The 12,949-nt window shown below is 37.5% G+C and overlaps 2 protein-coding genes across 2 annotated transcripts; one reads left to right on the top strand and one right to left on the bottom strand.

Annotated features, from left to right (window-relative positions):
• Positions 1–830: 830 nt before the first annotated feature.
• On the top strand, positions 831–6,060 carry LOC113742251 (ELF3-like protein 2). Its single transcript, XM_027270048.2, has 4 exons — positions 831–1,765; positions 2,930–3,927; positions 4,554–4,605; positions 4,741–6,060. Exons 1-4 carry the CDS (start codon positions 1,541–1,543, stop codon positions 5,737–5,739), a joined length of 2,274 nt encoding a protein of 757 aa, XP_027125849.1. The 5' UTR covers positions 831–1,540; the 3' UTR covers positions 5,740–6,060.
• Positions 6,015–11,725, bottom strand: LOC113742252 (uncharacterized). The gene is made up of 10 exons (XM_027270049.2): positions 11,211–11,725; positions 10,596–10,838; positions 9,835–9,996; positions 9,500–9,609; positions 8,478–8,586; positions 7,895–8,050; positions 7,631–7,746; positions 7,380–7,546; positions 6,597–6,727; positions 6,015–6,510 (listed from the first exon to the last, which is right to left on the bottom strand). Exons 1-10 carry the CDS (start codon positions 11,661–11,663, stop codon positions 6,400–6,402), a joined length of 1,758 nt encoding a protein of 585 aa, XP_027125850.1. The 5' UTR covers positions 11,664–11,725; the 3' UTR covers positions 6,015–6,399.
• Between the last annotated feature and the right edge of the window lie 1,224 nt (positions 11,726–12,949).

The following is a 12,949-nucleotide window of genomic DNA, read 5'->3' as shown; positions in this document are numbered from 1 at the left end:
GTCAACCCGTGGTGACCTGATATGACCCGATATGACCCGTTTACGAATTAAAAATAATTTAATAAATATAAAAATAATTTTATCTAACTAAACTAAGTTATTCTTTTTTTCAAAGGCATTAATTACTTAATCCTAAATGAATTTATTTAATTTGTGTGAAGTTGAAATTATTATATTTGGACAAATAATATATTATATTATTTTTTACTTTTATATTGTTTTAATTTATTTTATATTTTGTTTGGGATAAAACACTTTTACGGTGTTTAATTTATTTTAGATTTGGTTTGGAATTATTTATTTAAATTTTTATTACTTGATTATGTAATTAGTTTTGTGAGAAATTGATTTTATTAGAAATTACAGTGATAAATTAATAAATTAAAATTAAGTTTCGGGTCATTTCGGGTCGACCTGTCAACCTGAAATTTTCGGGTTCGGATCAGCATACCTGACCCGTCACGGGTTGGCGGGTCGGGTTCGGGTCAACAGATTTTCTGACGAGTTGACCCAAACCCGACCCGCCAACCTGATTTGGACCCGAATTGCCACCCCTAGTTTTTGGTAATAAACAGACGATTAATGCTGAAGAAAAATGCCCAAACTCACAAAACGTAGGACTGGTAAGTGAGCTGATGTACGTAAAGCAGCGAGGCAAGTGTTTCGGCAAGTGTAGCCGGACGGAACAGCGATGCATATGCATGGGAATATGGGATGAGAGAGACAGAGGGGGACTGAGTCACAGTCAACTGTCAATGCTCAGTTAAGGTTTCTCGATGGCTTGACAAATAACAACGCCATCTTTTCCCTCTATCTCGCTGTCGGACCTACGTTCCCCACCCCTTTCTTTTGCTATTTTCACTCTCTCTCTCTCTTTCTTACGCTTTTTTTTTTTCTTGTCCTTGATGATGATGATGATGCAATCTTTACAGATTCTGAGGCCACCCTTTTCTCTTGCTGAATCTATCTATCTTTCTTGACCACCTGTACTTCTTCGTCTCTTACCCCCGCCCTCTACTTTCTCTCTTTACCCCACGATATTTTCTAGACCATTGAATGAACCAATGTACTAGTGCTACTAGCACTTACATTTGCAGCGTTGTCCTTGATTTAAAAGATCTGGTTTGACACACTTTACTGAGGCATCCTCACTTTCGGACTGCCAAGCATTTCTGTTCAACTTATACATTTGACACATTTTCACGTGCTATTTTGCTTTGCCTTTCACTTCTTTGCTGGCAAGATTTTTATTTTACCAAGTGCAAGCTGGGGTATTCTTGTTACAAGCTTTGATTTTTTTTTTTTTTGGGTATCCTTTCCAATTAGTTTCATATTCAAGTTTTCATTCTTGTTACTTTTGTTTTGATCAAAATAAGTGTTCTTTTGAGATGGGCTAATCAGGGAGTGGATTTTTTAATTTCTTTTTGACAAATTTGGATTCTTTTAAGTAGGAAACTTCCAATGAGCATGAGATCATGTTCTGAGTTTGATAGATGGGTGTATATTGCGTGCTGGAAAAATAGAAAAAACGAGGAGGAGAATGAGAGGTGGGAAAGATGAAAAGAAGCAGATGGATCCTCTATTTCCAAGGCTACATATTAATGACGCAGAGGGAATAGGACCCAGAGCACCTCCGAGAAACAAGATGGCTCTCTGTGAACAAGTTAATGCACCTTCTCAGAGGTTTTCCTCTGGATCGATGTCACTGAGGACGCTTTCTTCCCGCACTAGAACCAACTCGGATGCTTCTCCATTGCTGAATCATGTGAGTTGGGACTTCAAAACAGGCATTTTTTCTCCTCTTGAGTTTGAATTCTCCATTTCAATGTCAACGCTTTAAAGCTCATAGTGGTAATTTGGGTTGTAATGGAGTCTATGCCATATGAATTGAAATTTCTTGCCCCTGAATCACATTAATTCTAGACCATGCAATACACTTTTTCTTGGTTTTTAGCATAATTTCCAATAACTTTAGCATTTCCAGCTATATATGGAAAAGTTGTCCTGCTCTTTTCTGTATTCTTGATTTCATTATCCGAGAAGTTATTCATATCTTCCCTCAATGTGTTTGTAGTAGTTATCGTGTTGAGACTTGTGAGTAAAACAAATCATCTGCTATGTGGTATGTAGTATGTGCAGCATCGGCTGTTTGCAAAAATGAAGTACTTTATCATTAAACATGAATAAATATTGATGTTTTAATTTGGATTCCATACATAGGGAAGTATTTTAGAAATCGAATTGTTCTTTATTTCCTCTTCCCTTCTTTTCTCAACCTTCTCTCCTTCATTCTCCCTTTACCAAAGTCTCTCCACTCTTTTCCCTCCTGCATATCTGGCCTGGTCGTCTCCTCTCACCCACCCATGCCCATGTTGGTGGAGTTGCAAGAGAAGGTCGGTTTCGGCTTACTGTGGAGTTGAAGGAGGGGATGATGGTAGTCGTGGTCAGCTGCCCATCTTTGCTCCTCAAACCTGTGCAGTATGTTTGGAGGGAAGTTTAATCAGTGTAATATTTGGTTTGATCTTTATAATTCTGGAAGTAGAACCCGATGGACCTTATGCTGTTATTAAAAGGAGCGAGTCATTATATCTGCTTGAGCCTGAAATTATCAACAGCTATTACATTTGTAACCTAATCCATTGTTATGCCATTAGAAGTAATCGAGTTGAGTAATATGTTAAATCAAATATACCATCTCCGAGTCACCTACTGGATTCCTACTGAAGAGAGACAAAATGTAATTTTTTTTTTTTGGGTATAGAATATATTTGCAAAAACATGTTGTTTGTAACCCTGCATACATCATTTTTAGATACTAAATTCATCAAGGAGTGCGTTTGAAGAATTATTTGTAATTAGTATGGCTTGCAGAATAACAGTCCTAATAAAAATATTTCCCTCTTCCTCACATTGTTCACACCTGTTGTAGGTTTCATTGTTCTGCAGCTCGCCTAAGTGTTCGCATATGGCCGAGAGACTTAAGTCTAATTCTTCTGCTGGGATGAGTTTAAACACAAAATATTCTGAACTCCAGATACTGAGTTCTGGCAATTTTCAATCATTTAGTGCTAGAAAGCCTTTGAAAATGACAGCTGAGTATACATTGTTTAGGCCATGCGACTTCTTCAACTCCATTACCTCTTTCGCTAAGAAGGATGGGAATAAGGATGACATTAGAATTCCCTATTCTGACCAAAGAGAGAAGACTTTCAATTGTAGCAGTGTTGGATTTAAGATGCAGAAAGAGAAAGTCAGTTCTTCAAGTTTGGGCTTTTCAGGGAAACCTGAATCTACTTTCGAAAGACAAGAGATGGAGATGGGGATAAATGATGCCAAGTCGAGGGAACATCCAAGAAATCAAGCTGAAGTTAGCTTTAAAGTATCTGAGGTGAGTGATGGCAATTTTGAAAAACTTCCTGATCAATTCACAGAAGAGAATATTTTGGTAGATACAGCACCAAGTGTTGTAGCAGTATATGGAACTTGTGGGTCTGGTAGAAGAGCAGTTGCACCTATAAACCATGCAAAGACAAATGACTTGGTTAATGATATAAGCACGTCGCATATTACCTGTGCTCAAGCACATCAAGAGTGCAGAAATTTGCCGATAGGCACTGATATAGATGACAATATCTCAAAGAATCCTGAAAGGCACTCAAGGAAGAGAAGTTTTTCGTCGCAGGAATCTCTATCATGTTCCAGTCCACCAACTGCAGAAAATAACAGAATTCCAAAGAGGCTTGAATCTGTCAATGAGCGTCCTAAAGGTAATCATTGTGCATCACGTGTAGGAAATGATGCAAGACATATTGCCATCTCAGACAACTCGGTGATGGATTCTAAATCAGGTTTACATGTATCTCCTGATGATGTGGTGGGAATGATAGGTCCAAAGTTTTTCTGGAGTGCTAGAAGAACCATTGCTCAGTAAGTAGTGTTGAATCTTCTTCTGAGCTACTGCTCGAGAACTTCAAATGCAGAAATTCTGTCATTTTAGGAGAAGACAACACCTCGTCTGCATGATTCTGGATATCTTGTTGCTTTCATTATTGACATGTCCATGTTCGTATGGCATTCCTTCCTTTATTTATCTCATAAGATTCATCCAATATGCTTCGGCCTTCAGGAATTCATTCTCAAGTTTGTGCTATAAGAACTCTGTGAGTTGAAACCTGCGATGATGTCTTTTGAAGCATGCAAAAGCTTATTATGTATTTTAGTGGTTCTCCATTCCCTTCAACTGTGCAACTCTGTGTTCCAATGTTAAAAAACTGAAGATTTTGCAAATAAATCTTTTAAAAAGTCTCCGGACTACCAGTCTGAACATTTTTTTTTCCGGGCAGCTTTTTCCTTTGTGAAACCATCTATGGTTATGTTCTATATACTAATTTTGCTGTTCATCTTTGGCATAAATAATTTTTTTTTTTTTAATTTAGAGACACCCCTACTACCTTTTTTCTTCTCTCTCCGCACTTCCCTTACCAATCCCTTTCTATTAGAAGCTCTTGCACCTTCTTTAACATTAGCCTAATTACATTTTATGATATTTTCAGTCAACAAAGGATCTTTGCACTGCAAATATTCGAGTTACATAGACTGATAAAGGTGAGCTGGTCTTTGCTACTTCTACCTAGTTGAGATGCTACGTAATTAAGTATGCACACAAGAAAGCTTTCGTCGTGGATCTTTATGAAACCGTGGGAAAGGATATGCTAGAATAACTATTTAGTTGATATCCAGGTACAAAGATTGATAGCTGGATCACCAGAAATGTTTTTTGAAGACAGTGTCATCTTCACCAAGCCTTCCATCGACCGCTCTCCAGAAAAGAAGTTCCAGCTGCAGAATTTTCCAGAACTACCATCTCTATTTCTTAAACCAAAAGTTGATGCTCTAAATCCCAAACCCTGTTTGGACCATGTAGCAGAGGAAGCACATGGAAAGCTGCCTCCTCCAGCCTATGAAACTGAGAATCGATATGATACTCCAAAGTCCCCTCTCAAACCATATTCAGGAGTAACACCAATGACTTTTGCAATTGAAGCCAAATTTGGACCTTGGTGTTTCCCCGCACCCCCGGGGAACCAGTGGTTAATTCCTGTCAAGTCACCTTCCGAAGGACTTGTTTACAAGCCCTATGCAGGACCTTGCCCGCCAACTCTTGGTTGCATTGCACCAATTTATGGTGGTTGTGGCACCATGTGCTTAACTAGAATGGACGCAGAGCATGTCAATTGTACAGCCTACGGTATCCCAGCTTCACTTGGTCGCTCCTGCTGCTTTCAACCACATGCTCTGCCAGTGATGAACACAGAAAATTCAAGTTCAGCCGCCGAGCAGACAAGCCCTTTTGTCACAGGCCGCTCTAGTAGGCCGGATAATCATCGTGTTGCAACGTATGACATCAACTACATTATTCCATATCGAAGCTTAGATGCCATTACGAGCCACAGAACTGGGATCATGACTGATTCTACTAGAATCATGCAGGTTTCGAAAAGCTGCAGTGATTTTCCGGGCAGTACTGCTAGCAATCTTAATGAGAGGGTCCAAGCAGATGAGCTGTCTCTTTTCCCCATGACACCTACACTTCAAAGGTCAAAACACCCCATCCAGAATAACAATAATGAGCAACAAATACAAGTGATCAAGGTCGTGCCTTACAATCCCAAGTCTGCATCTGAATCTGCAGCTCGCATTTTCCAGTCCATCCAGGAAGAAAAGAAACAGCAGGAGTAGTTCATAAATTAAATTTAAACCACCTATTGTCAGAGTAACGTTGCAAAGATTGTGTCCCTAACAGAATGCAAAGGATTTTGGTTTGTTAATCCCTATATAAAATCCAAGGTTATAAACTGTACATATACACTCATGCAAGAACCAGTTGGATTTTTTTCCATATCTTGCTTCCTTCACTTTTAATAGGCTCACATTCCCTTCCCTATTTAGGCATTACATCCAACTTCAAAGACTGCTTGTATACTTGTTCTTTTGCTTCTTTTGTTTGTTAGCGGTTGTGTTAAAACCCTGAAAGAATGCAATTGATGCTTCGTTTATCAATCCAGGCTTCAGACCCTAAATTACAGTACAGATACACTTAATTTTTTGCTTCCTTTTCTACCAACAGGATCTCAAATTTGTTCTCCTTCTGTAGAATTGCGTCCAACCTCACGTCTGTTACTAGCAGATGGAAATGAAGCGTTGACAGGAATTCTGTTTCACACCTTGAAAGCTTCAGTGGAACTTCTTTTCAGGACAAAGAGGTCATATTCTCCAAGACCTCTGGAACCTCTGCAGTGATTAACTACGAGGCAAGCTAAACCTCAGAAAGAGCAGTACCAAAAGACAGAAAAAGCTTGCTCCAGATGTAGCAGTGGAATAATGTAATTTACAACGCGATTAATCATCAAGTTCCAGCAAGCAAACACATTCAACATGAGGAGTGTGCGGAAACATGTCCACTGGCTGTATGCTACTTAATTTGTAGACACCTCTTATATTTTGATCTGGCTGGTAAAAAATAAAAAAATAAAAGTTTCAAAACGCCTCAAAAGATGGAAACAGTTTTTACAACTTCAACAATAAGCATTACTTACCAAACCATGACAAAGATAATTGAGGTCACGAGCACATGTTGCTGGATTGCATGACACATAAATAATTCGCTTTGCCTTCAGCTTGAGCAAAAATCTAATCAATTTAATATGCATGCCCGGACGATTGGGGTCTGCAAGTTTTACTCAACACACGTGAGAAGCAGTCTGGCTTACTACGCCAGGAAGAGGTGAAGAAGCTGCTTTAATTTTAGAAGAATCACAACAATCAATTGGCTAGCTAGCGTGTGGTAAATCTAATTTCTTGCTGAGATCAATGGATCAGTATTATCACTTTGTTTGCAGACTTAAGAAGCCTCTAAATTGCTCAATTAACTTTGTTTCAGAGCATCTTCAATGGCATGTTGAAAATCTTAGTTAGCTAAGCAAAATCCAGCAAAGTTGAATTGCAGATGCTTAAAGAGAATAAGTGGATAAAACTTCATCAGTGTGTCCTCATTTGGTCTGCTCTGCATTTTCTCCTGATTAGTTACTTACTTTGCTCACCAATACCATAAGAAATCAAGTCTTGATAGCTGGAAAATTTTGAAAAGCAAAAAATGAAAACAATGAACTGAAAAGGAGAAGAAAGAGTCATTTGAAGGTCACTCTCAGGCACTGCTCAGTCCAGTCAACCTTACAAAACGTTTTCCTATTTTCACTTGATTTTGTTTACCCATTTACTTAAACTCAAGCCCAGCAGTTCATTCCAATATCAATTCATAATTATATTTTTACCTCTTTGAAGCATAGGTAGCAAGTAAAACATGCATGCTATAAAAGTACCTGTAATAACAATGTCAGGCTTGGGAAAATCATTTCCAAATTGCTCATCAATTTTATTTAGATCCCCCTCAATAAAAGTTGCATTGTATATGCCATTTAGTTCGGCATTCCGACGTGCATCTGAGACAGCCTGAGGGACTACTTCATAACCATAAACACATCTTACCCTGACCAAATGGAATCAGAATCAGTAGTGGGGACAGTCAGATAGTAAACATCAGAGTTCTCCATAGAAGGACAAATGATTTTACCTTCTTGCAAGTGTAAGTCCAATGGTTCCTGTCCCACAAAAAAGGTCAAGGACAATTTCTGAGCCATCTCCTCTGAGACAGGCGCAATCCTCGATTAGTTTGTATAATACCTCTGCCTGATATATTCAGCACTTGTAATCATGAGAACTTATAAGGACAAATAGAAAGGAGATTGGGGTTTGACGAGCAAAAAAAAGCTTGTAATATTTTTAATTTTTTCCCTGGGTAAGCAAACAATGGACATTGTTCCTTGCCGAAGCATACCTGGTATGTATTTGTCTGAAAGAAAGAATTTGCAGAAATCTGAAATACAAGCCCTCTTAAAACCTCTGTTATAGTAGATTTGCCATAAAGTGTGTATTCCACCTCCCCCACAGATGTGTTGCCTATGGAAGTATTTACATTGTTCACAATGCTTGCCTGTAAATCAACAGAATAATAACCAGATGGATACAGCCCAACAATACAAGATAAATATTCAGAGGATTCTAACTCTGTTATGTAGTTAAGTAAAGATTTTACCCACATATGCACATGTGCTTGCATGTATGGCAGAAGCCTAACTGTTGCTTATCTAATTGCAAAACCAAATCTCACAAATCAGCACACCATAGGAACATCAACATCTCTTTTCTTTTTTTTGAGGGGTTGGGGTGTTAGGAAAGGGGGGAATGGGAGGGCAGCAAAGAATTCATCACTGGAAGATCTACTGTTTTGCATTATCTCCAGTCCAGTAAAATAAACTCTGAACATTAACTTGTACCACTATCTGTTTAAGAAGTCACTATTGAAAGTTTTTCCGCAAAACTAAGTATCAAGAGGACAATTGAATCTTATTTAAACTAACCACTTCAGGTATTGTCACAGTTTTCTCCACAATTGAGTTCAACAACTCTGGCTTGTATGAAGAGGTGACAAAATTCACCATCAGCTCAGGAAGGCCAGTTTCCACATTCCTGAATGAAAAAGATTCAACAGCTTAGTCTTTTCAATAGCAGTAGTGAATTTGGCACCACATTCAGAGAGAAGAAATTTGAAGTTCATAGTGCAATGCAGATATCAGAACATGATCTTCATGAAAGACTAGGGAAACAACACAAATGGACAACATGATGAAGAAACACCGATCTTTCTCTCTCAGAACATTGTACACTTGAAGAACAATATTTTGCTGCTGCTTCCAATGCAGGCATAACATGTTTATAAACTTGAACATCCAATTGACCAAAACTGAAAACTGAAAAATTAGATTTCAAACAATTAGTAGACAGATTCCTTCTATTTCAAATTTACCCTCGGCTACGAGTTCACAATTGCAAACCTCTTTCAAAGTTCCTTTTGTCTTTTCTGGACTGAAACCTTCACAGATAAATGTAGTTGCATAAACGTGCCGAAGTTCCTTTTGTCTTTTCTATTGCGGCTCCTACTTTAATGGATAGGCATTTCCAATACTTTAAGAGAGGGCGGCTCTGGCAAAATTATGTTCTAATTTTTGACACATTAAAAGACTTTGGGACAGCCAAAAAGGTGAAGCATGACATTAACGATGGGTTGCAGGGAGTCTAAGTCTCAACATCTCCTCATCATAATAATCAGATAACTCTGTGGCTCTAATTTTTCATGTCTAAGTTCTAGTTACTTCTGAAAATTGATCAAGTCTATGCTTTCTTTTCATGATGTTGCATCATATTCTCCCACCACCTACATGCAAGACCAACTTCTTGAAGTTTTACTCCAAAATTCAAGTGATTTTTGCAAATTCACTAGTCTCTCTAATGTTGCAAGCGGAAAAATGTGAAATTCAACCCAGTCAATTGCTAAAACACAAAATTAAACATCAGCGAACAAGAATGGCATAGGCATGAGTACCTTCCAGTTCTCAACATTAGATGCTTCAGAAAACCAGTATGAGAGTGGACGTCATAAGGTGAAAGGCCCGATCCTGGATCCCTCCAAATAGCTTGCACAGCTGCAAGAACCTATGATGAGAAATTCAAATTAAGTCAAAACAAACTAGCAAATCCAGGTTTACTTGAGAAAGTAGAACCCTCCACAACATGATAAGTTTTGTTTTTCGAGACAGATAAACATAAAAAATACTGTGATAAAACTTCAAAGGAAAAACAACGGTATACTTGAAGCCTATAAAATGTTTCTACCAGCAAGAAACTGCCACCAAAAAAATCAATCGACAAACAACCTACCTTATTTGCTGCTTCACTCTGCAATAAACACTTGTGCACATTCAATATCTTATCAAAAAAGCCGGGAGCATGAAGTCCCAAAGCATAGCTGTGGGAGTCACCATATCCTTCTTCCAGCAACTTTCGGGGTAACCAAGGCTTGGGCCCAAATGAAAACTCCATCTGCAAAATCAACCACAAGGAGAAGGAAAAACAATCGCTCAAACAATCATTTCATCATTATCCTTTAAGGACTACCATAATACATGTAGACAGTTCCAAAGTTTATGAATTCTGGCAGCAGATAAGATAATTGCACTTAAACAGCAAAGAAGGCAAAATTGCTAGCATTTGTTATTGACATGCTTTCAGATTGGAAATAAACATAAATATAAAAGAGATCATCAGAGGGATCAGAAATGCGACAACGATGAAAACCCATGCAAAATCCTTTTTACAATTGTCTACGTGTTTATGTTTTCTAATAATAATAGATGTTCTTGGGCACAGTTTCCGAGGTAAAAATATTAAGCCAATTCTTCAATCAGAAGCCAAAATTAAGCATGCAATATGTCCTTAGCTAGAGAAATAAACAAGATAAAATGGTCTTCTTGACATGTAAATGCATTTAACCATATATAACACAATGAGAGTTTAAATGCTAGCAAGATTTATCTTGCCATTAAATTTTGAATGAATGGAAGACAAATTGAAACTTCAGACACAGCTTCAGAATGCAATAGAACAATAATTGTCCAAACCACAGTGAGCTGAATAGAGACCTTGTTTCTGTAATGAAATTGGATATCACAGGGTACAATGGGCTTCATTATGCTATTGAATTCAGGGTCTTTGAAGGTGAACTTGCCAACATGTACCACCAATTCACGAACTTGCCGCTCCTTTGCCCTTATCTGGGCTTCATACAACAAATTCTGCGTCTTACAACCTCCACAGTATGCAGCACATTCACATGGAGCTTCCACATAGTCCAAGTGAGGTGTTATTGTCTTCAATTTGGTAACCTGAACTCCTTGAAAACAGAAACCAGGTAATTAATTGCCCCAAAAACGTTATCAACTCATACTTGTCAATTGGAAAAAACAACAAGCTTCCGGGGGAAGAAGGGCGTGGGGGGGAACTACAGCAATGAGATTATCCTCAATTTGAGGAATTATATCCACGATTTACACGTGAAACTCGTCACTAATTCTTCAAAAGTCAAGCAAATAAATCAAAAACTTTTCTTCGTAAAATGCAAATTCATTTCTTTCACTAAACGAAATCAACGAAGGAGGATTCTAAATTTGCTCAATGAACGTATGAAACAAAATTAAATTAGAAAGGGAAAAATATTCAATTTGAATTTCAGATAAAGGAAATGTAAATGAAAGAACCTCAGCATAATTATCTTTTTTCCTAGTAACACGCCCGATGAACCGTTCGCCTGGAAGCGCACGGTCACACATTACAACAAAACCTGTGTCGGCAACTTTGCACACGCCTTTTCCTTTAAAAGCTAGGTTTTCACAAACCAGCTCCAATGTCTGCCCCCGCTTCGGAAAATAAGAAGCTTTCTTATCATTGTCAGTCTTATTTTTTGCATCGACATTCTCCTCGGCCGTATTTATGCTACCATTACTAGTTTTCTTAGCTGTTTTAATGGGAGGGGTGCTGAATTGAATCTCTTCAGAGTCTTCATTTGGAGAGACTGATGAAGAAGAGGGCAGTGAAGCGACTGTGGAGAGATAGGACGACGGAAGATTAAATATTCTTTCGTGGCGGAAGTTTTGACGCCACGGAAAACAGTTCAGGTGTCGGAGTCCGCCGACTGAAGGCAGCGCCGCCATTTTGCTGGACCAGCGGCTCCTGAGAATTGGGCAGAAAAGTAGGCGGCAAAAATGTCACGTAGCAAGAGAATTAACGATGTGAGGATGGAGTGGGGTATGGTGGAGATTTTACTTTGCTTCGAGGATAATATTGTCATAGCACAAAAATAGAAAAATGTAGAAATACAACAACTTCCCATTCATTTGTAAGTTAAATTTCAGGAAAAGATATGTAAATTGTAGAAAATGTAATTTTAACCATAAATAAATAAATTTGTTTGACTGAGAAACGTATGAATGCTACTAGCATCATTTACTAATAGCACAAGTGATCCGGATACTAAATATACTTTTTTGATCGAGAATTAAAAAGAATAATAATATTATTGATCTAACTTCAAACTTGGCATTATCAACCCATTCTCTTAATTTATAAGATACGGACAAAATCACACTACTACTATTTTAGTAATCTAAACATAATTCTACAATCATCAAATTTATAAGTGTGAATAGTAAATATACATATAAGTTGGTAAGTGTAGGAGTTTATCAAACTATATGATTGGAAAAGTTTATTTCAAAGCATAGGGAAAGAAAAAAAATATGACATAGTTTTTCTTAATTCTTTTGTTTTAACCACAGAATCAAGTCCCTGCAATTTCTTTTTGCTTTTTGACAGCAGTATTTCTCAAGTCTTCAAATTTAAGAAATGGTGTGCTGCAATTAGTCGAATGCAAAGTGCATATTTGGTGGAAGAGTAAAATGCAGTTTTAGTGCTCAAACTTTGATCTTAGAGTGATTATAGTGTCTGAGTTTCGACAAAAATAAATTCGGTATCCAATGTTACAATATTTGAACACATTTAATATACTTGGTGAATTTTTTAAAATTTCTATATAAAAAAAAAATCACGTGTTATCACATGTGCAACAATGAAGTTGTAAAAAAATTCCAAAAAAATTGTAAAGTAATCTGCCAACCGAGGCGCGAGTTTAATAAATAATACAGCGTGGACATTAACCTAAGAAAAATTCCCAATTGAGCTAATTATACCCACGCAAAATTCCCTTCTCCGCTCCATATCCCCCGGTAAACAAGCACAAAGAAAAAAAGAGCAAAACTTTGAGACTCTTATTTTAATCCAACCTTTGTAGATTCAACCACGAAATCGTAAGAAAAATTAGTGAAACTTATTAATTTTGCATGAAGAGGTGGTAGCAAGAATTTGAAATTTCTTCGATTAGATATAAACATGTTAGGAATTTTTTTTTTTAAAAAATCCATTAGATGTACTAAGTGTGCTT

This window comes from Coffea arabica, chromosome 4e (genome assembly GCF_036785885.1).
Source record: "Coffea arabica cultivar ET-39 chromosome 4e, Coffea Arabica ET-39 HiFi, whole genome shotgun sequence".
Lineage (NCBI taxonomy): Eukaryota > Viridiplantae > Streptophyta > Magnoliopsida > Gentianales > Rubiaceae > Coffea > Coffea arabica.
The sequence above is the reverse complement of the archived record's forward strand: the minus strand, read 5'-3'. Positions and strand labels throughout refer to the sequence as shown.